This window comes from Naegleria lovaniensis (assembly GCF_003324165.1).
Source record: "Naegleria lovaniensis strain ATCC 30569 chromosome Unknown tig005, whole genome shotgun sequence".
NCBI lineage: Eukaryota > Heterolobosea > Eutetramitea > Acrasida > Naegleriidae > Naegleria > Naegleria lovaniensis.
Window position 1 is genome coordinate 517,295 of NW_025407827.1, and position 25,756 is coordinate 543,050.

At 36.7% G+C, this 25,756-nt stretch overlaps 10 protein-coding genes across 10 annotated transcripts; 5 read left to right on the forward strand and 5 right to left on the reverse strand.

Annotated features, from left to right (window-relative positions):
• Positions 1-68: 68 nt before the first annotated feature.
• On the forward strand, positions 69-2,113 carry C9374_012605 (uncharacterized protein; the record flags this gene model as incomplete). The annotated part of the gene is made up of 4 exons (XM_044688390.1): positions 69-109; positions 234-792; positions 844-1,020; positions 1,064-2,113. 4 exons carry the CDS (start codon positions 69-71, stop codon positions 2,111-2,113), a joined length of 1,827 nt encoding a protein of 608 aa, XP_044554247.1.
• A 39-nt stretch (positions 2,114-2,152) lies between these two features.
• C9374_012606 (uncharacterized protein) lies at positions 2,153-2,614 on the reverse strand (the record flags this gene model as incomplete). The annotated part of the gene is made up of 1 exon (XM_044688391.1): positions 2,153-2,614. The coding sequence occupies one exon, from the start codon at positions 2,612-2,614 to the stop codon at positions 2,153-2,155; it is 462 nt and encodes a 153-aa protein (XP_044554248.1).
• A 325-nt stretch (positions 2,615-2,939) lies between these two features.
• Positions 2,940-4,511, forward strand: C9374_012607 (uncharacterized protein; the record flags this gene model as incomplete). Its single annotated transcript, XM_044688392.1, has 4 exons — positions 2,940-3,824; positions 3,871-4,002; positions 4,048-4,190; positions 4,235-4,511. 4 exons carry the CDS (start codon positions 2,940-2,942, stop codon positions 4,509-4,511), a joined length of 1,437 nt encoding a protein of 478 aa, XP_044554249.1.
• A 3,504-nt stretch (positions 4,512-8,015) lies between these two features.
• C9374_012608 (uncharacterized protein) lies at positions 8,016-10,100 on the reverse strand (the record flags this gene model as incomplete). Its single annotated transcript, XM_044688394.1, has 1 exon — positions 8,016-10,100. One exon carries the CDS (start codon positions 10,098-10,100, stop codon positions 8,016-8,018), a length of 2,085 nt encoding a protein of 694 aa, XP_044554250.1.
• Positions 10,101-10,168: 68 nt separating this feature from the next.
• C9374_012609 (uncharacterized protein) lies at positions 10,169-12,349 on the reverse strand (the record flags this gene model as incomplete). Its single annotated transcript, XM_044688395.1, has 1 exon — positions 10,169-12,349. One exon carries the CDS (start codon positions 12,347-12,349, stop codon positions 10,169-10,171), a length of 2,181 nt encoding a protein of 726 aa, XP_044554251.1.
• Positions 12,350-12,563: 214 nt separating this feature from the next.
• C9374_012610 (uncharacterized protein) lies at positions 12,564-13,530 on the forward strand (the record flags this gene model as incomplete). The annotated part of the gene is made up of 2 exons (XM_044688396.1): positions 12,564-12,663; positions 12,719-13,530. 2 exons carry the CDS (start codon positions 12,564-12,566, stop codon positions 13,528-13,530), a joined length of 912 nt encoding a protein of 303 aa, XP_044554252.1.
• An 88-nt stretch (positions 13,531-13,618) lies between these two features.
• C9374_012611 (uncharacterized protein) lies at positions 13,619-14,506 on the reverse strand (the record flags this gene model as incomplete). Its single annotated transcript, XM_044688397.1, has 1 exon — positions 13,619-14,506. The coding sequence occupies one exon, from the start codon at positions 14,504-14,506 to the stop codon at positions 13,619-13,621; it is 888 nt and encodes a 295-aa protein (XP_044554253.1).
• A 472-nt stretch (positions 14,507-14,978) lies between these two features.
• C9374_012612 (uncharacterized protein) lies at positions 14,979-21,399 on the forward strand (the record flags this gene model as incomplete). Its single annotated transcript, XM_044688398.1, has 3 exons — positions 14,979-16,592; positions 16,661-16,964; positions 17,054-21,399. The coding sequence occupies 3 exons, from the start codon at positions 14,979-14,981 to the stop codon at positions 21,397-21,399; spliced, it is 6,264 nt and encodes a 2,087-aa protein (XP_044554254.1).
• Positions 21,400-21,503: 104 nt separating this feature from the next.
• C9374_012613 (uncharacterized protein) lies at positions 21,504-24,677 on the reverse strand (the record flags this gene model as incomplete). Its single annotated transcript, XM_044688399.1, has 2 exons — positions 21,504-24,354; positions 24,424-24,677. The coding sequence occupies 2 exons, from the start codon at positions 24,675-24,677 to the stop codon at positions 21,504-21,506; spliced, it is 3,105 nt and encodes a 1,034-aa protein (XP_044554255.1).
• A 267-nt stretch (positions 24,678-24,944) lies between these two features.
• C9374_012614 (uncharacterized protein) lies at positions 24,945-25,669 on the forward strand (the record flags this gene model as incomplete). Its single annotated transcript, XM_044688400.1, has 3 exons — positions 24,945-25,043; positions 25,115-25,199; positions 25,335-25,669. The coding sequence occupies 3 exons, from the start codon at positions 24,945-24,947 to the stop codon at positions 25,667-25,669; spliced, it is 519 nt and encodes a 172-aa protein (XP_044554256.1).
• Between the last annotated feature and the right edge of the window lie 87 nt (positions 25,670-25,756).

Here is a 25,756-nt window from a genome sequence, read left to right on the forward strand (position 1 = left end):
AGAAGAACTGGAAGCAACAGCGTTAAATTTTCGCTTCATTTTTTGTTGTGCAGGGATTACATCAAAAAATGCCCCAACAACCCAACAACAATAATACCGGTTGTAACAGGTTCGGTTTGGTCAATATATAAATTTTCTCTTTGATGATGACTGATTTTGTAAAACAAATTTATTTTGATCCTTGGTTGTTGATAACACACGACACCAAAACTCTGTTGCAAACTAATTATTAGAAATGTATCACAACAAACACAGCATAACAACAATAATAATCGGAATGCACAAAGATCGTCATATCATACAAAATCTCAAGAATCGTTGAAGCCAAAGCATACACAAGCGTATGAACAATTACAAGAAAAGTTTAAGAATCCTGAGGAGATCAAACAAAAATTTAGAGAGAAGAAGCGAAAACAATGGGAAGAGCGAAGATTTGTACAAATACAACCAACTCTTTCTGTTATTCTGAAAGGACTCTCTAACTCTGCTAATGAAGAAGAAATTGGTAATATTATTTATAACATTCACGGACTAGTGCCTACTCGTGTTAGAATTGTGAGAGACAAAGAAACTGGCCAAAGTAGAGGCTTTGGATTTGTTGATTTTTCGACAGTAGAAGAAAGTCAAATGTTAATGGATTCAACTGCCGGAGGAATGTTTATTGGAAATGATTATGTTGAACTGGAATATAGTCACAAAGCTGCACCGAATACCAACAAGCCATCTGAGCAAGGGCCAGAAGAGCAATTTTCTATCAAGGAGCAAATCTATCAAGACTGGATTTGTGGTCACGTAAGTATTGCTCTTTAAAAACAGCAAACGATATCTTGAACACTTTAATAGTGCAATACACAGAATTTTATGCACAGAGATTCTTGTTTTGGATGCTCTCTTCCAAGAGACGAAAAAGCACAAGAGGTAATCACCAAACAATCTGAACACATTTCTCAAAATGATGGATTACCTCCAACAGTGGAATTAATTGTACGAAGTCTTAATATCCTTACAACAGAAGCAACGGTATGATTGAAATAATTCATTTGAAAATCTTACCATATTTTAGTTATTGAACGTATTTGGTCAGTTTGCTCCAGTGAAAGCTTGCAGGGTTATCAAAGACAAGGCAACTCAGATTTCCAGACAATTCGGCTTTGTAGAGTTTTACTCTGTAGAAGATGCAACTCGAGTACTGTCACTATGCTCGGAATTGTTTATTGATGGCGTGAGAGTGAATGTCGCCTATGCGAAACGGCAACACGTACCAGAGACCGAGGTGACCGTTACTGAAGACGTTAATGTGGCTCAGTGGAACGCCCTTTACAATTATACTGGAACGGACGAAAGACTAGAAGAAAAACAAAAAAAGATTGAAACAAAGGATGAAATATCTAACAAATCATTGACACAATGTGGATTTGTTTTTGACCAAGAAACAGGATATTATTACAACAGCCAATTGAATTATTACTATGATACAAAAACTGGATATTATTACGATTGTACAGCTGGTGTTTGGATGTATTATGATGAGGAGAAGAAGACATATATTCCCTTTCCTAAAGAGGAAGCTGCTACTGAAGCATCTACATCTGAGCCAACTCAATCAGACATTGCTGGAAGTAAAGTGATTGGACCCTTACTTCCACAAGCTTCTGAAGAACAAGAAGAAGTTGTAGAAGTCATTAGTTCTGGAGGGTTTGTGCCTAATCCTAAATTCAATGAACAGCTTAAAATTTTGGAAAAAGAAATTGAGATTGCCCAACTTGAAGCAGAACCTTCATCTTCATCCTCAACAAAGCAAGGAATTAAGCGTAAAAGAGATGTTAAACAAAAAGAAAGCATTGAGGAAGTTGAAAAGAAGGAAATTGACGACGGAAATGTTGGTAAGAAGCTGTTAGAGAAACTTGGATGGACAAAAGGAGAAGGTCTTGGAAGAAACAAAACTGGTATTACTGCTCCCATCAGCGTCAAATCAGTGGAAAAGCATTCTGGGCTAGGCTTTGCCAAATCCAACACGGCTCCATCTACCAAGAAGCGAAAAGAGAGCTACCAAAAAGAAGGTATGAAGGCTCTTCAAAAACGATTCAACGAGATTGAAGAAAAACGAGAATAAAATCCAACATCAAATTTTGAAATTAAGTTTTATAGGAATTTATTGCTTCAATGGAGCATTCTTGGCAGCAAGCTTCTTCACAACTTCACTTCCGCTCTTTTGGACCAAAGCGTTTAATTTCTCTCTCAAGAGGGCATTCTTCTTCTTCTTCAAGATTTGAACCTTGACTCTATCGAAATCGTTCAAGCTTTGTCTCTTTTGTTGTTTCAATGCCTTCTTAACACTTGATGTGCTCAACAAAGCATTTTGCAAATCGGAGGAAGAGATAGCCTTGACAACTTCCTCTGTGGTTGACTTGTTTGTGATCTGAGCAACAGCATTGACCAATTGGATATCACCAGTAGAAATGACTTGTCTTGGGACATCTTGACCTTGAACCAAAACTCTGTTGGCATCAAGAACATCGACGACAACGAGCAACTTTCCCTTGTTGGCTCCGTAGAGTGGTGTGCAAGCTCTACCGATTTGGATCAAGAGTTTATCGAAAAGATGTGATGGCATTCTACTAATATTAACGCGGAGGGTTAAAAGAAAGAACAAACAATAATGAGATGAACAATTTTTCAAGAATGTGATGACAAACCTGTAGGAAAAGAGAGTGATTTTGGCGTATTTTTTTTCAAACGATTTTTTAAAAAAATATTAGTCAACCCACTTTTGAACTTTACAACGTCAAACTATTTTTTAAGTGTTAACAGTGTTGAAACGTGTGTGTCTACTTTAGTTATTATCATTGCTGTCATTCCATTGCTCAATATGCAGGTTTTATGATCTTTCAACAATCTTTCGTTGCACAGGCTATGCTCTTTTTCTTTCACAAACAAAAATGATCACATCTACCACTGAAGAAACATCATCGCTCAACGAAGGTGGATCATCATCATTGGAAATTAATTTAGATGCCTACGAGGAGTATCGGATTCAATCTTACGATATCAATGGAAATGAAACTCGTGTTCCAAACTTGGGAGCAGAGGAAAACTTTGCTCAGATCATTCATAGTAAATTTGATTTTCTGCCTACCTTGAAACAACGACAATTGGAGTCTATTCATGTGGATGATACTCAAACATTACCTCCTCCTCAGATTAGAGTTATTCAAGACATGGAATGGGAAAAAACAGTATATAAACTCAGAGGAGCAATACATGAAATACAATATATTACAGATATTTCTAGGATGATGAAAGAGGCTTCCGAAGAGCAAGATAAAAATGAATCTAGAGCCCAATTAATTGAAACAGTGCATGCTCATAGATCTTTTAACGAGGATTTAAAAACAAGCGAAAAGGCTGGAGAGTTATTTCCAAGTAGAATAGAACAGCTCGTAAATACTCATAGTATTTTGAAAACAGGAAAAGATCAACTAAGCAAGAGAGTGACACAAACAGCATCTTTTTATCAACAGCTTTTCCAATTACAAAAAAAATGGAAATTGAAGAGTTTTGATGCTCAAAACGCTAATAACATTATTTTAGATCTTGCCTTTAATTTTCCAGCCGTAAAACTATATGAATATATTCCTGTAAAGATTATTAGAAAGAAGAATACTAATCAGATTGACGCCATCATACCTGCAATTGCTACCTATGGGAGACGAGTTTTGTTGTCGTCTGTTATTCTAAAGCATTACCCTGAAACCCTAAAGACTATTGACCATGTCCTTGATAGAGCACAACAATCTATATTCTATTTAGAGCTCTTTGATATGGTAAGTGTTCATTCGATGAACAGGCTTTCTAAACATGTTATATAAGCTTGTAAATTGTGTAGCATCAAAAAGCAAGAATGTTGAGTTTCCTGTCATGGAGCTTACAGATCAAGAGATTAAGATACAAATATCAGGAAATGCGGTATTGGTTGTTACTCTAGTAGAATCTCAAACATCGGTACGTTAAATTTTAGTTTACGAATTTGGGACTAAACATGGATAGCCTTTCTGGGAAATTCAAACAAGGATGGCAAATATTGCACCAACAGCTTCACACTATGTGTCACATGAAGTTGTTGACACACTTCTTCAAGATGCTCTCATTCAAATTCATAACCTTGTCCGAAACAATTCTCTGACATTAGAGTAAGTATTCATTTTGTTTTCTTAGGTAGCTGACATGTGTTCAGAAAAGCGACAACCATTTTCGAACATGTATTTAAATATCTGAGGCACAAATTACTCTGTGCTCGAATCGAAGCATGTCTTAGAGATGAAATTGATTCTTTCTCGATTTCTCCTGAGTTGAATCTAGTTCTCTTCAAGTATCCCGAAACATCGATCTACGATATTCGTATGCAAAACAACATCTTCAAAATTCACCTCAAGCAAAATCATATTTATTTGCAATCCAAACGTTTCAATTCAGTAAAAGAATTGATATGCTATTTGGATTTGATTCAGTAGAGATTGTGTAAATGGTATCCAATAAACAAGTTTCAATCTCAAAGATTTTCTTGGTTAATCAGTTCATTCAGATAATCAGTTTCCATAAGGAACTCATCTGAAGGAGGAATTAATCCACTAAGGGTTGCATGGAGCTCGTATATGAAGAGTTGACTACGGACATCTTGAATTCTTCATTTATATACGAGTCTGAACATGCTAAGGATATTCGTGTTTGGTATTGCTTTGACAATCCAGCAGAGTTGTACAGTTATTCCTCCAAAACCAAGAATGTCTGGTGTGCGCTAACATGCTCTCCCTTTAGTTGTTCCCTCTATTCTCCCATCAAAGCCTTAAGTTGGTGGAAGAGCTGTTCAAAACTAACTTTACCTTCAAAAGATACAAGGACAAGAAGAGAAAGACAGTTGTTTTATGACCTTTATCGACACTTTCAAGCTTCTTCCACAACCCAAGCATATCCTAAATTGCAAGTATCGTCCTTGTATTAAATCCGGCCTATGTGGTGAAAATTATTTAGTATTTCTTTGCACTACTAGAGACGACTCAGACAGGAAGCACAATAGGACCGATCCACCACCTAACTGGTCCAAGCTTATATACTTCCGTGGCAACGTCAAAGTGGCAGTGGACCTACAGTATCCTCGCATGCTAATTCCTCAATCAGAATACATGATGTTCACATCCGATACTTACGTAAAATTGGACCAAGCTGTGATGGAACCCAAGGAAGAGATCGATAACAGTCAAGAATTTGTGGAATACTCTCATTTCTTTATCTTGCCATTTCAAAATCAGGAGAAGAACAACAAAATGTCAACAAACTTCAAAGAAGAGAAAAATTTTAAGAGATGAAATCAATACCCAAGGGTTTCCAAACGCTTCAGTTGCTCTGGTGAGTGATAATTCTTCTTCATCTTCTTCGTTTTGGGTTGCTTCCCTTTGTTTTTCGTTAAAATGTCATCCATAAGCTGGGCGATGTTCTGTTGATCGATTTCTTCGTCAGAGGATACGTGTCTAATTGTGGAGGTGTTTCAGTTTTTATTTTTAGTCGTACCACCCCTCTACAACTTAAACGAATCAACCATAAGGAACACATCTGAAGAGCTTGACTGTTACTCCATTGAAATGGTCAAAGATAAAATCTTCTGAAAGCTCAATGTTTGTTTCTGACTCGAAGCAACAATGAATATCGTTGTTAAAATATGGGGCGCAACCGTAACAGCGCCCCATTCTTGCTTCATAAAGCTTCTTTGTAAATCTACATGAATAACCCGTTTGAACAGCAACCTCAAATACCACATCCCTATCAACTGCTCAAAGAAACGATATTTGTCATTAGCGCTCTGAGTGTTTTCATTTCTGCCTCCGAGTAAATATAAGCAAGTGTCGTAAAACTCAGGTATTAACATTGGGTCGCTCACAAATGCTTCAATTATGAGGTCGTTATAACTAAGAAGAAGAGTAGGATTGTTCTTGAAGCTAAGCCGAATCATGGTTCTTGTGTCGCGTCGGATTGTATTACAGACGAATTCATTGTCTGTAAGATATTCTTGCGGACAACAATCAAAAACAAAAGGAAAACGCACGGAGAGTTCCAGAAGAAACAGCTAGCACAATTTCGCGATCTTGGAGAAATTCATATTCCATAGCAATGAAATTGCGTGGGTCTCCTCTTATAGCTTGCATGACAATATCCCTGTCTCGTCTTAATTCTTGGGATAGGTGGCAAAAGCAGTGCTGTAGTATCTTCAAAACCAATTCTTTGTCCTTTTTCCATTTATCACCAACAGCTTCAAACACAAAAACAGACTTTGGCAACGCCTTTTCAACCACTTCAGTGCAATAGAAATATCATAGAACGTTCTATGATATTTCTATTGCACTGATATTTAAAGAAAATCAAGGCGAAAAACCCTCTTTTTCGAGGTAGGCTGAGGTCTCAATTACCAATGTCCATGACAATTCTCATTATGGGTTGCCTCTTCTGAAATATCCTTCTCATGGATTCTTGTTCTCCCATGAGCAGAGGATATTTGATCGATGTTGCCTCCATTTCATCCCTTTTCCCTCTGTACCATTCTATACCTTTAAAAATAAAGGGTAACCATCAAGCATGCACAAAACAATTCGTCTAAAATTACCTTGTGTTGTATATCGTTTAACTAAACTGTCATGCTTGTATTCTTTGTCTCAATGTAAATGAACCCTTGTATGATTTCATCGTGAAATGACAGTAAATTTCCTCAATTCAGAGTATGTCGTCAAACTATTTTTAGCGTCCAACAACTTTAAAGCAATTGGCGTTCCAGCAAATTTTACAAAAAAAAAATTCAGCCCACAACCAACCCCAAAAATGAGCACAACAGCACCACTTACTGGATCGCCATCAGACTCCCTTCGCAGGAATGACAAAGCATCATTCAACCACAAAAGGCGCATAAAGCGTGCCAAAAAATCACCAAAGCATCATACCGAAAAATCATCTCCATCAAAACCTACCAGCAAATCATACAAGAGAGGATTCGAGCAGTGCGCGAACGACAATCCAACGCAAAAGGAAACCACCAACACAGACGCACCAACAAAAACATCAGCCACACTCGTATGCGAGAACGGGAAGAGTTTATCAGAAGTTTTGTTGGAGATGTATCAAGAAATAATAGACGACGATTCGTTATCAGCTGAAGACAAAGAGCAGGCTGAATATTTCGTATCCAGGATTAAACAAAAGCTGCAAAAGTAGCTATTTTTTCCTCTTCTTTATTTTAGGATAATTCAAGACTTTTGGATTTGCTCCCGTTATCTCATCAATATCAGCTGTTGAATTGTCTTCAACTTCGTTTGTGTGGTGACTCGACTGTCGTGGATAATTGTTTTCATCGAGCGTTTTTTCTACGGATTTATCAATACTTTGTGCATCACTTGGTTCGTTGGAGATGTGTGTAAACGACAACACACGAGATCTCATATCATTTTCGTTGTAATTATTGTATTCTGCATATTCTGTCGCGTTTTTAACCGAACTATTGATTTGTTTTAGCCTTGAATTCATCACGTTCACGTGTTTGTTGTATGGGCCGTCGTGACGTCCACTCGGGAAATAGTAGAGGATCAAAAGGCAAGGTTCACCGTCCAACCCTCTCTGCTTTTTGAAATACAGGCCAAGTAATCTAGCTCCTTTATCAACCTCGTAGGAAACAATAGCAATGGAATCATCACTCTCATCTATGCTACCACCTTTCACCTGCCAACATGTGATGTCTGTGATCGTGTTTGCCGGTTCTACCTCACGATTCTTGGTGAGGTCTATTATTATCATTTTTTTGCTGCGGCAGGCTAAATATACAAACATATGCAACGGTTCGTTTTGGCGGCAAAAAGGTAATTAGTTTGCGTTGGTGCAAGACCCCAGACATATTCCAACTTTTTCTCAAGATCGAGATTTATGTTTTCTAGAGGGAGTTTTTGCGCTTCCGTCAAGCTGAGTTTATTCCGTCTTCGACCCTAGTTGTTCTTTTGGCTCAGAAATGAATTGTTCACTAGTGTTTTACAGTCAAAAATGAAAACCCTCATCAACTGAGTAAAGAAATTGGTTTCGTTAGTTTCCACGTATTCATCGACATCTTCTAATGTTTGAAAATCTGTTAATTTAAGATTGGGATAAGTTTGTTTGATTATTAAATAAACTTGATCTTCTGATGGATAGGAGCCATGCTTCATATCGATTTCTTCTCCAATTTGACTGATAATTGTTGAAATATTTGTCATTAATTGTCTATTGGGATTAACCTTTTTAAGGTTTCGTTCAATCCAATCAGTTAACTGATCAAAAACAGAGCTGTGTCTAATAAATTGATAAATCATTTGTTCGTGATGCTTTCTTGTAGGCAAGAACGCTTCTCCCTTTAAAATTCCCAAGTTGAAAAGCTTTAACACTTTCTCTAAAACCAGTGAAGCCTTCTCCAAGTCCTTACTGCATTCATCTTTTGCTACAATGTCACAAATATTTGTCAGAGCATTCCACAAAGTATCCCAATCCACTGCAAAACGAACTCGATACTTTCTACTTTGACAAATCAAGAGATGAATGGCAGAAAGAGCCCTTATTGTCAAATCCACTGGAAAATGTTTTCGTTGTAAATGGTGAAAAACAAAGTCAATCAATAGCTCCATTAAAATTTTCGCTACTGTTCCAAATCCATGATATTGATTCTTAACGAAAACTCCATTCTCCTTTTTGAACAGGAAAAAGTCTAACTTGGTATTAATATCGAAAATATACTTTTTAAAAACCTTTTTCTCAATCAAACATAAAATAATTAACAGACAAAAGTGAGTATAGTATTGACTAGTAATGTCTTCAGAGGATTTTGAGTTAGATCCAACTGCAACGTATTTGGTAGTATAGAAGGGCTCTTGGAAAAGCACTGAACAAAATTTGAGAAACTCTTGAAAGATGAGAGGACATGATTTCACAACTTTGGTTTTTTGCATTTGATCAAGTTGTTCCTTAATATTTTTTGATAGTACGTCTTGGGGTTCATGGGACATTTGAGCAAGAGATCTGGTCATGGAACCAACAAAGTCGTTGTTATGGTTTGCAAGTTCGTAAAAAAGTAAAAGTGATCCAGAGGTTTCATTAACACCTCGAGCTTTCTTAGTGGTGTCATTAGATGAAGAACCAAATATGGATGACCACACATAGGACACCAAGCTTTGTTGTTGAATGGTCTGCTCAAATGCCTCATTCCAAACAAAGAGAACGCTTGTAATCATGTCTGCTAACGCTATCATAGCAGAAGGTTTCTGAATCGAAGTAATATGACTGATATATTTGTTGTCAGAAATTTCATACTTTCTATAATTGCAGAGAAGAGAGATGCAAATGATGGCATTCTTTTTCATCTTTAGAGAAAATGTACTATCTTCAATCACATTCAATAGAGGATCAAATACGTCAACCAATGTAAAGTAATCAATGATGGCATTTTGGTTAGCATTATCTGCTCCTGTCAATAAAATTATAAATAGGGCAAGGACCATTTGTTTGACCTTTTTCACATCTTTTGACAATAATTGACAGCTTTTTGTTAAGAGAATTTTGAAAAACTCATCTGCATTTTGAAAACCGCAAACTAAACTCATAATTCGAACACTAAAGTTATTCCATCTTTTTGAAAACAATCCTTTAAATATAATACATAAAGTATGTATAGCATTAGCTCTTCGAATTGGAGAATCGTCATTCATATAAAACAAACACTTCAAACAGAGAGGATTTAAAATTGTCTGCTCCATTTGGATCAGTTCTTCCTCACTTTGCAACACAATACTATTCTCTAAAAATCCGCTGTTGATTTTTAATAGAAACAGTTCATCCCAAAACACATCCTCTCGTTCAAAAGGCTTGTTTGTATCATCTTTGTAATTAAATATTGTTTCAATGAGAACAACGTATTTTTCTCTGAATGTTGATGCGTTGTTGGCAGTGCTAGTGATAGTAGTACCCGAACTGTTCCGAGGTGCCGATGATGAAGAAACCAATGGATGATTTTTTGTTGGAATTGATGGCGAGTTGGTTGCACTCATTTTTTTTGTAATCCGAACACGTCTGTGCGTTTGTTTCCAATTTGAAAATTGAATCCCAAAAATCCCCTTTATTGCTTTTGTTGTCTTCGTTTCTTGTCCTCGTCGTTGATAAATTGTTTTGCTTTTGACAGCATTCCCTTCATGTCTTCTAAACATTTTTCAACATAGTTGTCAATTTGCATGCCTGCAATTTCTCCTTTTCTTGCTTGTTGGATGTTTGAACAGAGTTCCCTCAAGACATTGACATAGGCAGGAAAGATGTAATCGTTGGGGAATTTCTCCAAGTATGAATTCATGTTGTTGAAACATTTTTCGATGTTCTCTTCACTGGCTATGGCAAAGAAATGAATAAAAGGAGCTAAAGTGTGTTGGTTAACAGCAAATGTTAAATTTGATAACACAGTTGCTGTGTGTAAATAGTGAATAGCCTTTTCATAGTTGTGGAGGTTTGTCAAGTTTGAGCCAATGACCAAATTATACATTCCAATAATTGGTGATCCAAAATTTTGGTAGTCGTTCAACATTTTCTCAGCTTGTTCAATGTCACCAGTTTGTACATAAGACTTCATAATAGCATATGCGGGATATGCCGTCAATTTGTAATCAAAATCAGTGACCAAAGTTTTGAGGAGCTTTTCGATAGCAGAGGTATGGCCATTGAATGCTAGGTTAACAACTGCATCGTCGTACATATCTGTTGATACACTACAGCCATAAGTAAACATATTTTTGAGATAGTACAAAATCTGATCAACTTGTCCATCAATGCAATATCTTCTAATAATGATTAAGAATGTAATTCTATCAGGACTAATAGTATATTCTGAGGGAGGATAAAGCTGATTCATAGCAGTATTGTACGATTTTTGAAGAGATGATTCCTTGTCAAGTAATGACTTGATCAGTCTATCAGCATCTTTAAGGTTGGATCGTGATACTAACATATTTAAAAGAGGGTTGATGATTGTCACAAACTGCTTAGCTTGTTTAGCTAGTGGAGAAATTTTCACTTTGTTTTGTGCTAAATATGTGAGCTCACTGAAGGCAACTTCCACTATCTTGAATGCCTGATCCAACATGTTTTGTCGTATATATGTCTTGATCAAAATGTTGAATATTTGGAGAGACGAATGAATGTGTGGTTTTAACAGTGATATTGGGTTTGAGGTATTGAAGTGGGAATGTTCACCATTAAATGTAAAAGCGTTTGAGTGAATACACAAGCTGAATAACTCTTCAACTTTTTCAATTTCTCCAGTAGTGGCATAGCTTTGAATAGCATGTCCGAAAGCTTTGGAAATGTTTTCCCATTGCTTTTCTCCTTTGATAGAACTCTCAATCTTGAGCAGATATTCCAAAAAGTTTTCAAAAACTGGAATGATGTCTGCGAGCATACCTTTGGTATATAAAAGTTCAATGGTCATCAAATAACGAAGTACTGTCATTTTCAAATTATTTTCAGTAACAAATGCCGAGAAGCCTTTCAAATCTTCATTAATTCTATAGTAGGTTAAAACTGCGTCTTCCACCACGGTTTTGTTGATTCCTAATAGTTGATAACGATTATTTTCAAGCAGGTATAGGGCAATGTCTTTAGAAATATTTCTCATCGTCTTTGTGGGTAGGAATAATGCTTGATACATTAATTCTGGCTTGAGTACGTCCTTTGGATTATCATTATTTTCTAATTGATCTTGAATAAATGGAAGAAGGTCTTCACTAAAAGTTTTACACAACAATGCGAATTGCTTATCTTCTGGCATGTTGTCAAATGATTCAGACTTTAAGAGTCTTTGATTTTTTCGACTCATGAAATAAAGGAATGTGTTTTTAAGAGTACGATCGGTTGTGTACGCATAGTTCTTGCTAGAAATAATATTTGTCAAGAAAGGTACAACAAGCGGGTCATCACTAAAGGAGTCATAAATTTGTCTCACATATTGACTCTTTTGTTGCATAATTTTTGTTTTTTTAATTTCCGCTAAATATCCATCATCTACATTGCTTGCTTTCTTTTTTACGGGAATGGTGGTAGAATAATTCTTTTTCGTTACATCACTAAAAATCTTCTTCTGTAAATCAAGATTTGACAGAGAAAGAGAAGAATGTCTCTTCCCAATGTTTTCCGCCCTTTTTATATTACTTCTCATCATGTTGCTTTTTGTCATTACGATGGTCTGATGGAAATGACGCTCCGAGCATGATGAGAACAAAGCACTCGATGATGGCCAAGTAACACGTCTTTTCATTTTTTTTCAACCAGCCCTGTATTCGCGTCAATTTTTCCCAACACCATAACAATTTCTTTGGATCAATCCCAAGAGTAACATGTAGAGTGTTGCAACTGTATTTTGTTCTAATTGATTTCTATGAGAGGGATTGAGTGTGTAACTTTCTTTTCATTTTGTTAAATTCTGGGAACATCGATTTAATTTTAAGCCCTACAAAAAAAATATTTAGAAAATGTTGTCGCTGAACAGATCATGTTCTTTCAATCAATTGCCAGTTGAAATTTGGGACATTGTATTCAGTTTTATGGAGCCTGTCTTTGATGCATCCAAAGGTAAGTTTTCTCACCCACATCATACAAAAATTCCAATATCAATTACATTCGAAAGAAAATTCAAAAAGTATTACATTTATTCAAACCTATACTAGGAAATTGAGAGAATGGAATGCTGCACGCTCAACGAGCAGTATCTTTTATAATGTCGTTAAATCTTCTTTCTCTGTTTTGGATTTGAGTCCGTTATTTAGTACTGAGATCATCACCATAGCCAAAGTATCTGATGAAATGAATCCTTTTATGCCCAGTAAAAAGCAAGGGTTTACATGGAGCTTTATCACTGATGATCAATTAGAAAAAGAAGAATCAGTTAACAAAATATTTAAACGACAAGATGAAGTTTGTAAATATCTTGTACGAGGTGTTGGTAATGGCTTTTCATCAATTAGCAAGTTAGTTCTGGATAACATGTACAGGCTACAAGAAGCACAATTAGAGCAATTATGTGACATGCTTCCAAATCTCACTCATTTATCTTTATTACACTGCAATAATGTGAAACATTTCAATGTTTCTAAACATGCAAAGATTTCACATTTTAGAATTCATGCTTTCCAATTAGATTTAAGAATTGAATTAACAAGGCAACAATATTCACAACAAATTAATAGAGTAATTACAATTGAAGTAGAGGGTGGATATGAAGTATTTCTGTCATATTTAGCAAAACAACTAGTACATACAGTGAAAGCATGCCACAGGTATCGAGTAGGAGATTTGAAAAAAATTGTTGCACCTTTTTTAGAAAAGGAGCCACCTTCGATAAGATTTATTTTTGCAGGCACAGATCTCGATGATGAAAGATTCCTGCCAGACTGTTCCATTAGTACCTACTGCACATTACATGTTGTTTGTAGAAACTGAATTAATTGCATGTTCCTTAATGCTCGTCATCAGATGGTACAATATTTGTATTTATTAAATGGGGCTACGTTTGACGTCAGAAAGTACCTTAGAGAGTTATTGAACACACCAGCACAGTTATGGATACTCCAAGAAGATCCATAATCACAGAGGCCATGGGCCCCGACGATATCGCTGCGTCAAAATTAAGAGCAAAATGCACAAACAATGGAATAGCTGCACAAACCAAAACGCTGATGACAACAATAAGTATAACACTTAAAGTAAGAGCAATTAATTCCTTCAAAAAAGTGACATGATAGAAAACAGCAATAATTGGTGACATGCCTTGCAATTCTTCGTTGGTCATGTTAAATACTCTATAAAAATACACTCTGATAAAAGCAACAATGCCCACAAATAAGCTCAATAATATTCCTACCCTGAATTCACGCCATATGACCGACAACACATTTGATTTTTTGATTTCACCCGTTGTAATGCGGCGAACAATTTCAATAGTCGATTGAGACCCAGAATTTCCTCCTGTACCAATGAGCATTGTGAGAAATAATGAAATTATAATGTGCTTTTGAAGTAAAGCCTCAAAAGACGCCAAAATGAAACTAGAAAATGACTGTAAAATCAATAACAAAATCAGCCAAATGCCTCTCTTATATACAGTTTTAAAAATTGATTGTTCAAAATAATTTTCCTCCGACGATTCTCTGTTACTTGTCGTACTTTGTTCCGATGATGAATGATTGTTTTTTTCAATCAATGGTTGATTACTTGATGCATAGGTCTCATCGTCTTCAAACACTTGAGACTCTAAATCTACTTCACTGTGAGTCGCTGATTGCAATTCACCTTTTTCTTGTTGATGGTACCTATCGTCGACGGTACCTGTGGTGGTTGTGGTCTCTTTCAATTCAACCGCTTTGTTGTTGGGCGATGATGTGGTTGAGTCCTCGTCAGAGTGTTGTTGTAAAGTCATTTTTTGCAGCTGTGAACAAAATACCCATTTTCATCATCTTATTTAAATTGTGTTGTGATGATACAAACCAACCCGAGATTGATATTTCTCTTTTTAAAAACTCTAATTTTTAATAACTAAATTGTTACAATTCTCGTTTTACAGTTTGTAGCTCATCCCGATGAAATTTTGGTCAAATCCGAGGCGCTTGCGTAAGAACAAGATGCATAGTTTGTCGTTATTTGCAATTATTTAATATATTTGTTGGAATTCTTTGATTTAGAAACTGGTTTCTGTCTACAGTATGACATACAAAATTTAGTCTTGCCTAACAGGTGCTAAATGAGACAAACACCTGTTAAAGCAAGTTAACTGGAAATTGGCGCTTAAAGTGTTGACCCCGACATTTCAACTGGCACGAGAAATATTGTTGTAATCACGCCACATTGTCAAATTTTGTGACACATCTTCAAAAAAAATTTCAACAACAACGATGAATCCGACAAGGGCAGTCAGCACCATTCTCATTAGTTTGCTTATCACGTTGGTGCTAGCGACACATTTTGTCTCTTCTCTTACGGTTCCTTGCTCTGATATGACCTTCATTCATGGAGCATGTACTTCACAGTCATCGCTTCAGGTCAACTCCAAATTCGTGGTTTCCTCCTCGAACCAATCACAGATTGTATCAGCAACCACCGACTATCAATCCATGACTTACGTGGTAGCGAACGCTTTTGACCAATACGGTTCCTTTTCTTTCAATGGCTTGAAAAAAGGAGTGTTGTCAAAAGTGAATAGTGCTGGCAATGTTGTGTGGAGTAAGAATTTGAATGATTGTGGTCATAGAGGCTCTGTGTACTCGATTGGTCTTCTCAGCTCCAACGCCGCTCCTGTCATTGGTGGATCTGTAGAATATATCAATGAAGATGCTCAACTCAGGTGTGTCTTGGGAGGAGCACTTGTCGAACTTTGGAATGACACTACCACTCCAAGAGAAGTCTCATATATTGCTACGTTGGATAAGGATGGAAATTTGAAACGTTTGTATTCCTTGGACCAATTCAAGGGAAGCAAACTTGCACAGAATGCGTTGGTGATCGATGATCAAGATCACATTACGGTTGGTCATTCTCTCGTGTTGGATGGTGCTCTTTCTGAAGAAAATCCAACAACATTGACAGTCGACGGCAAGAACATTTTATTGACTCATAATTTTAATGCCCTTGTGTCAAAAATTTCCAACGACACCAACCCTCCCAAATTGTTGTGGTCCACCAAAGTCTGTGAACATTCAGAAGGAAGCTCTTGCACGATTGTATCGATGCATTCTTCATCGAGTATTGATCACATGATTGTTGTAATTCTTTCAGTATCTGGAACTGTCACTATTGGTGGTAACACACAAGTCACTTCCGAAGGATCTAGACCCAATCTCTTTATCGTTGTGCTGAGCAAGTACGGAGTGGTACGGTATGTGAGAAACATGTTGAAGAGCACTTCTTATGTGAGTACAGAGCCACTCCGAATGGAAGTATCTTCCGGTCATGCTGCTGGACAAGTGGTTCTGGCCACTACCTGTGATACAGATTGTTATTTGAATGGACAGAGAATTGCGAATGGAATTTCTATGTCCTACTTGGATGTTTTTGCGATCAATGTGAAATGGACCAAAACCTTAATTACCTTCGAATATGGGTCGATTGGACGCGCTTCTTCTCTCTCTATGGATGTTTCAAGAAATATTTATTTGACCATTGAAATGAAAGGTTCTTTCAAAATTGTAGACTCTGCTTCACGAACCAAGACCTTCCATGGAGCAGCAAACACCATTCTCCTATGCAAGATTTCCTCAACAGATGGAACTATTTATTGGGTTCAGGATGTTTCACTGGGCCCAAGCGCTTGGAATGTTCTTGTTCGGCCAACAACATTTAACATTCAAGATAGTTCCCAAATTGCACCATCCAATGTTCCAATCGTTTTTAATGAAATTGTCAACTCGAATCAAGCCTCCTTCTCGTTCAAGTCGTATGCTTCATGTAGTGGACTCGTTCGAGAAGTGAGTCGGTTAGGACCCTTTGGAGGATCTGGAGGGACCACATTGGTAAGTGTTTCATTTGTTATGGTATGAATGAATACATTCATTGTTATTAACTATTATAATATGAACAGACCATCACCAACAAAGTCAAATACATTACCTTTCAAGGATATGGTGTCGATTCCGTCGAATTTGGATTCTTTGATGGATCTTCTTCAATTAGGGTTGGAAATTCGGTCTCTTATCCTTCTCAAACGATTACCTTCGATCCTGACGAAATTATCCTTCAATTAGTCATCGAAACCTACAATCATGGACTTTTTGGCGAGCTTACTACTCTTGGTTATATGAAAATTGTCACTGACAAACAAACCTTTGAACATGGACGATCAAAAGATTATAAAAGGATGGTAACGACCAACATTCCATCTTCAGGTGAGTTGTTAACCAGTTTTCTTTCCAATCTTACCAGGATGAACACATTTTCATGATCGTTGTGTCACAATGAAATTCGAATTTGATAGAAAATGTTATAGGATGGATCGTGAGACATGGTACCTATATTGACGCCATTGGTTACATCACTGGAGATGTGAGAGATGGTCTTCCAAGGTATTGTGACTGTAATTCAGGTTTCACCGGAGCCATTTGTTCAGTTCCTACTTGTTATGGAAGGTCAAAATCCGATACCAATGCCTGTAATGGAATTGGTCAGTGTGTTGGTCCAAACCAATGTTCCTGTCCTAATTATGTCTCTGCAGATTTCCACAATTGTCAATCGTATGCTTTTTGTAATAATCACTCCTCATTGAATGCTGCCAACGTTTGCAATGGACACGGTATTTGTCGAGTCGTAAGTCCCAATTCACCAGATCAATGCAATTGTAATATTGGGTATTTTGGAGAGAATTGCCAATATAGTTTCTGCTTTGGAATTATGAGCAATGATTCTACAGTTTGTTCTGGACATGGTAAATGCATAGGACCTGACACTTGTAAATGTGACGACAATACCGTATACACTGGCAAGCAATGCTCCATACCTGTTTGTTATGGAATTGATGCTTTGAAAAGTGCTGTTTGTTCTTCACGAGGTACTTGTGAGAAACCTAATTCATGCAAATGCAATGACAATTATTTTGGAAGTCGATGTGAAAATTTCAATTGTTTTGATGTTTTCAAGAATGACTCTACTGTGTGTTCAGGAAATGGAACTTGCATGTCCTATAACAATTGTACATGCAATAAGGGATATTCAGGGGCAATGTGTGACGACTGGACATGTTTTGGAATTCCAAAAAATCAATCCAACCTTGTCTGTTCAGGAAATGGTATTTGCTCATCCTATGATCAATGTACATGCAAACCAAAAACTACTGGAAAAGATTGCAGCAATTGCACCTCATTCGCAACAGGTCCTTACTGTGACAAGTGTATTGACAAACACTATGGAGAGGACTGTTCCAACACCATTCTTGGAAATTTAAACATGATTCAAAAAGGAAATACTTTACAATTCAAAATGTCGAGTCAAACCATGACGCCATCAAAATCTGGTAGCATTGCTTGTGATAAGGTCATGTCGAGTAACACTTTGAAATTCTTTGATATAGTCCAATGTAGTTTCACTCGAGATTCCTCCTATACTTATTTGGAACAGTTCAACTCAACCGTTGTGAATAACACAGGATATAACTACACCATTACCCTCTCAGGTGACCTCAATGCCACATTCATTCCAAACACAGTAATGGAAATTAATGTCTTGTGCTTGTACGATCATGTCATGATGATGAATTCCATACCCATTTACATCTCCATGCCAGTCAGTGATAAATTATTACCATACACAGAACCCACACTCTCATGGAAAATCCCCAACGGACAAGGTGATCTCCTGAACAAGTGTTTTGAGAGTGTGTTAATTGTCTCCCCTTCTCAGTATGAAGAGAGACCCTCTTTTAAATCATTGGTATGGCAAGTGATCACTCCTGGTGCCTCCAGTTTAGTGAAAACACTATTTCAAAATGCTCGAGACAAGACCATGGTGACCATTCCATATGAAATGACGGTCAATCGTTTACTGCAACTTTCTGTTACCCTTACGACCGCTTTTGGAAAAACAAAAGTCTTTAACATTTCTCTTAATGAGAATCCCTATGAAACATTTGAAAGTGGAGCTACATTCCAGGTCACTCTCGAGGCTGTTGACAAAGAATATCTATACATTCCATTTTCTCAATTCTCTAAAAATCCAAACTGTTTCCAGAGCCAACCTCCAAGTGGTTTAAGACTTTCATCCAGTACAGAACCCTCATTGCTCGCTTTCCCCTTTGGTACTTCACTCCAGGTCTCTGCATCAAGTTATACTCGAACTTTAACGGGAAGAACTCGGCTTGATTATTCAAGTTATTCCTCTTCACTGTACATTTTGATTGATTTAACTTTGAAAATTAGAGAACCAAGTATTGTATTGGCATCCAATTTGGTAAGCTCACTTACCTCTTCGATTCAAGTGACATGTCTAGATTATTACAATGCAAATCCAAAACATGTTGTCCATGTCACGTGTTTAGATTGTAGCAACAAGATGCGGATTTCTCAACAACTGCCAAAGAATTCTAAAACATCCTCATACGGTCTCATTAGTTTATCTCAGTTAGGCACTTTAGTTGGAAGCCATTTACTTTCTATCAAATGTTCATACTCTACTTTTGATGAATCTTACTTTACTGGAGTTGTGACTCCAGTGGTATTTGTCCCTTCAGAAGGAATGATATCCACAAATGACAATTGTCAAATTATTTCTGCAGGTTTTAAAAATCAACTTTCCAAGATACCTTACACAGAAGACGAATTAACCTATAATTTAGAAGTTGTCATGTCCTCTCAAAATTGTAAATTAAGTTCTCTGACAGTGACCAAAACGCAACCTTCCTCTGATTCAATCCTTCTCGCTCAAGATTTGATACTTCCATATTTATTTAATTACATTCCTATCCGAATCAAATCTAATTCCATTCAATTATCTAATTCTAGAACTGGTTCATTCGCTCTTGGTCCTGAAAATGTTTTCGAGATAATTTCTTCCGCGAGTGGCACAACAAGTTCTTCCAAAAAGGTTTCATTACAAACAGAACCAAAGCCCATGGACTCTGCTAGCTTTTCATGTAAAGTTTCAACCTATTATCCGGAATTGGGTCAATCAGTGACTCTCTCTTGCTCTATGGCTTCAGCGACATTGTTTACAGGTAGTTCCTTTGCGGTATTTATTGGATCTTATCAAGTCACACCAAGTTTCAACTCTTTTCCAATCAGCTTTACTGTACTTTCTGCTGGCAATGTGTATTTACAAATCTCTTCTCCACATGGAAGTGTGAACATGCATAATTTAGGGTCATTGTTCTATGTTTATTATTCAATGAGTTTTTCCCGTTATCAACAACAGGCAGTGAACACGCTGTCCAGATACAAGAATCAAATTTCCTCTCCATGGGCTGCAAAAGAATTTATGAGAGAGAATTCAATTGTCTCAGCGTTTGTCATTAATTTGAAATACTCAAGTGGCTCGGATTTAGGTCCATTGGTCAGCACCTCATTAGAAATCATGTCCACTGCATTGAAATTAATTTTTGATGAAATGTTCAACCAACCTGGTATCATTTCCGTTCAGAATTTTAATTATCACTTGCAACAAGTCTATGTATTAACTCAGAGAAGAGAATTCATGTTACCCAATGGTGTCATTGCTGTTAGAGATGTTTTGAAATCCTTATTCTCTTTCATGCAAACTTCTCCAAAATCATGCATTCATATTCTCACTCCAAAGAATATCAAAATGTTAGGAACCATCGTTAAAAGGTTTAGTAACATTCTCGAAGGTACAGAAGAATCACATTCTCTCACAAAATCGTTTCTCGAGTTGGTATTGTCTCGTTCTTCGATGGAAGTACTGACCACTAGTGAAATGTGGGATGGAAATTTGAGTGGTGTTGGACAAACTCCTCTTGCGTACGGTTCTGTAGTGAGAAGTGATGCTTTGGATCAATTTGTGTTGCGTTCTCAACGAACTAATTCGGAATTGGTGAGATTTAGCTCGGAGAATTTCAAATCTTTAGATCTCTTACTTGAAAAATCCATGGTGTTGCATTATCAAGTGATGAACATTTCAAATCAAGTACTACCAGAAGAAAAGGAAAAGAATGGTTTTGTGGCGCAGGTGAGTCTGTCTGATGTCACGTCGACCTCATCCTCTGCTCCAATGACGAGTGATGGACCAGTGGTGTTTATTTCCATTCCAATTACATCCACGAATTATTCCACATTAAGAAATGAGAAAGTCATTGAGTGCTCTGTAGTATTCACCAATACCATGTTGGAGGGTAAGCTTTCATCATCATGGGGCTCAGGTAATAGTGTGTGCAAATTTGAGGGAGTGTCACAAGTCACATTGGCAGAGATGGGTAATGTTTCAATGGCTAATTGTTCATGTAATTTGAACAAATTGAATAATGCAGCTGCCACAAGGAGCAATTCCATGACCTTAATTAAGGATGGACTATTTTCAATTTTATCTATTTCCCAGTCGACCGACAGCAGTAACAATGTTGGTGTAGGAGTTTATATTTACGATTCGAATGCAGTGGCTCTTGCGCTTGGACTAACCTTTGGTTTGTTTTTGCCGCTGATACTGTGTGGAATTGGAATTGCAGCTGTTGTGACAGTAATCTTTGTGTTGTACAAGAAGCGAATGTTTACTTTTGCAAATATAAAGAAGAAAGAAGAAACATCTCAAAAAGAACAGCATGTGGCCACGGCAGAGGTTGTACTTCCTCAAACGGAACTCGAAGAAAAGAATACCAACGTGTAAGAATGAGTATTGACCTTAATGAACGAAATCATGATTGTCGAACACCTCCAATGAACCAAATCATGCAATTGAATAAAATTGAATAATATTGAGTTTATACATGCTTATTTCTTCTTCTTATTTTTCTTTGGTTTATGATACTCTTGTTCATCGTCACTAATCTCAGCATCTCGTGCTCGTTTTTGAGCGTCTTCTTCCATGGCTTCATTTTCTAATTCTTCCCATGTTGGAGCATCTTCCTCTTCTTCAGCACTAAAGTCTTCATCTTCATCATCGTCAGAGTCAATATACATTTCTTCATCTTCTTCATCATCTTCTTGTTCTTCTTCTCCAGATGAGGGTTCATATTCATCTTCATGTTCACCCTCCTCGTCATCTGTGTCAGCTTCTTCTCCACTCATCATCAAGAATGAATTCCAACCAGCTTCACCGTATGGATCCCAATTGGGTTCCTCACGAATCGTTTTAAGGATGGGACCCCATTTCAACGATTGAGCACCTTCAAAGTAGAGAACATTGCTGTCAGTGAGCCAATCCTTGATAGATTCCAATCTCTCAATTGGTATTGATGTAATGGTGTAATAGGTCGTGAGATCTTTCATAATAAATACAAGATCAAAGTTCTTTAAACCAAATTTGATTCTTTCAAAGTGAGCAATTTCAACTTCATCCATTGTCAACACAAAGAATGGACTTTCTGAGAGTGAGACCAAGCAATTCACAGTTGGTACAAGGTTCACATTAGATCGACCAGTAGAAGGCACACCTGAGAATTCCAAATTACGGAATGGAATTTCAAATTCAAGTCCTGATTTTTCTTCAACTTTTTTAACAAAACTTGCAAACTCCTTATTCAATTTGATCTTCAACAAACGTTCCCTTTCTTCCTCTTCAATGGCCTCTCTTTCCGAGACAGCTTGTCGTCTGTGTCTACCAACTAAATGATCAAACTCTTCAATAACTTCTGTGAAAAATTGAACATCTTGATATGACTTTTTACCAATCATGACAGGATGCTTGAGATGGAAGTGAATGAGAACAATAATATCATTCTTTGCTTCTTGGAAGAAGGCATGCTTGATATTGGAATACATGATATCAATCTTGGCACCCTTATTGCTTGAGAATCTCAAACCATTTTCATGAGCTTCAATCACACCCACTTGCTTTTTACCTGGTGGTCTCATGAAAATATCAGCAAGTCTTGGAGCTTTTTGTCCCTTACTCACTAATTTTAGTTTGGGTTGTTCAACTTCCTTATTCTTTTCATTGAATTCTCGATCTCGTTCTTCTTGCCCAATTTGTTTTCTTAATTCTAAAATTTCTCTCATGGCGCTCTCCAATCTCTTCGAGTCCTTGGCACGATAGGAAACTTCTTTGATGAATACGTGATCTTTAAACTTTTTGGCTGGTTCATAGACTTTTCCAAAGTTTTGTTTGGTGTTGTTAAAGTTAATTCTGAGATGAACATATTCTCCTTCATCGGTCTTGCTGACATTCTTAATAGAGGCAATATGGAATGGAACGTGAGAACCATTAATTGGTAACAAGACTGTGTGATTTCTCTTGTCCACTACGATTTGATTGTTAGGTAAAGCAATATTCTTTGGTACAACACCCTTGTAGCTGTAAAGATCTCCATTGGCAAACTTTTCATCAATGGATTGTTTCTTTTTTCGGGCACTCATACTTGATGAACCTTCATTACCAGCATATTCGTCTCTCTTCTTTTGAAGTAATGCCAATTGTCTCTTTCTTCTCTCTTCTTCAGTCACTACTGAGGAGTCAGTGGCTTCATTGCTGCCTCTTACTAAACCGCTGGCAATAGCAGCACCACGTTTTTGACGTTGTCCAAACTTTTCGTCAATATCTTCTGGTTCCACTTCTTCAACTTCATCTTCATCTTGAATAGAATATGAGACTTGACTATATTCAATTTTAACACGTGTAAGGATTTGGCACTCTTCATGAAATTCAACGTCCTTGACAGCATTCTTTTCATTGACATAATCATCGGTGGAAACAACGATAGTATCAGCAATGTACATGGTGTAGGGAGGATGGTTAGGTTCTGGCACATTTTCTAAACCTAGTTGAAGGACAAAAGTCATGTTATTTGTAATCTCTGTGTTATTACCTTCAGCTATTTCCAATGTAGAAGAGCAAGGTTGCAATCCAATACCAAAACCAACTTTTGAGGAGAAGTAAGGAACCAATTCAGGTTTCTTCTTTCTCAAAAATTCTCTAGCAGAAATGTAAATACTGTCCAAAGTTGCGCCAACTCTAATCTTCTTCTTGACGAGGAAATCATAAATAGAGTATAAAATTTCATAGTCCAATTCTTTTTCTCTACTTGCATCAATGAAATACGTTCTTGCAACGAAAGAGCAATATGATTTGTATCGCAATCCAAACATTAAAATAATATTGTCAAACTTGAGAATATGGTCATCAGATTTCACAGTCCCATCATTAAAGTCAAGCTTGAGGTTATATCCACCACCTGATTGAATAATTGGATTGAAAGCCAAAGATAAGTCCATGTCTCCAGCAGCTTTGGTTACTACACCTTCGATCTTCTTAGCAAAGTCAATATGTGTAATTTCTTTTCCTTCATCAATAATACCTTCCATATCTGTGACAATTTTCTTAAAAAGTTTAGAAGTATATTGGCATGATGACTTGACGATTTGGACTTCTTCTGCTTCTTTGCTAGCAAGTAAATCTAAGAAAGCAACTTTGATGTCTACTGTTTTGTGTTTCTTCAATGTATCAGCATAATCTTTGGATAATGCGCCTGTATGCTTTTCTCCTTCAATCACACCAATCAAAGTGTGTGCACCTAGCGAAAGAGAAGCAAAAAAGTCTGAGCTTGTTCGCTTCTTGTCTTTTTCCATAATTTTAATCTTATCTGATGGATTTGGAAGTCCTTGCAAAATTTTAACTTTCTTTGGGCTGTAATGACAATCATCATCAAGTTTGAACGATTTAGGAAAAAAGTTATCGGATTCATATTGTACATACCTTGTGAAAAAGTGTACGGTTCTTGTCTTTGGTTCAAAGGATACAATCGTTTCGGTGAATTCATATCCAATCAACCACAACAATAATAATTTATGTAAAACATATTCGCTCTTCTCATCTTCATTGACTCCGCCCATAAAAATTTGCAATACGGAACAATTCTCATAGAGAGTATCCTTGTGTTTATCGTAGTGATCAAACAACCGTGCAAGCCTTCTCTCAAACGTAACAGCATCGATCTGAATGTCGGACATGATTTCTCGTCGAGTATTTTTTTTCAAAATTAAATTCGAAATTTTTAGTTGGGCGCCAAAGTTTTCATCTTTTCTCTTAGTGGTTGAACCTTTTCTTTTTTCACACAACAGATAGCCATCCGAAATCTATATCTCTCTCTTGCAACCTTGTGTGTTCATTAAAAGTTTTCTATAATTCTAGTTCTCAGTTGAACATGCAAAGAATTTCATGAAATCGGAGATCGAAATTGGAAGGCGCCAAATAACAATTTTTAATATTTCAAAAAAATGTCTTCCGTACCATCCATCTTCTCTCGTCCCTTGCATTTGTTGTTCTTCTTTTATTTCTTGAGTCACATTCCTATCACTATTTTCATTGATGCTCAAGTAAGTGTTCAATTTTTAATTTCTGGAATGATCAGATTCTATGGATTGCTATTGTCTCTCTCACTGTGTAGCCAATTCTTTCTCCCTATCTTCCACAATTATATCCTCCTTTCCTTCAACAAGTATTGAAACAACAATGGATTGAACCATATCAAGGTGTGTATGAAAATGTTGTTGAAATGTTTTTATGAATTTGTTCATTGTAACATGTCATCATGTGTGTGTGAAAATGTTGTTGTTGTACATTCATTCAATTCTTTTAAAATTATAATAATCAAAATGATCATACAGACATGCTCATGGAAAGAGTTCCAGTTTGGTTTGCTTCCTTCGGTTTTTGTGAAGTCTTTGTTCAACTTCCATTCTTCTTTATTGCTCTCTATGCGTTTGTTGCTGGAAAGAATTGGATACGTATTCCTGCAATTATTTACTCGGCTCACGTCATGACCACATTGGTTCCAATCATGGCTGTATTTTTGTTTGATAAGGAATATCTCAATCACAATGCATTCTTGTTGGGAACTTATTCTGTTTACTTTATTATTCCATTGTTACTTTTATTGAACATGGTTTGTTATGAAAAGCCATTCGATTATCATTCCAAGACAAAGACAAAGAGTAATTAGATATGGCCATATCCTATTCACACTTGCATGATCCTTTCATATTGGAAATTAAATTAAGTTTTAATTATCAAATTGAACATTGAAAAA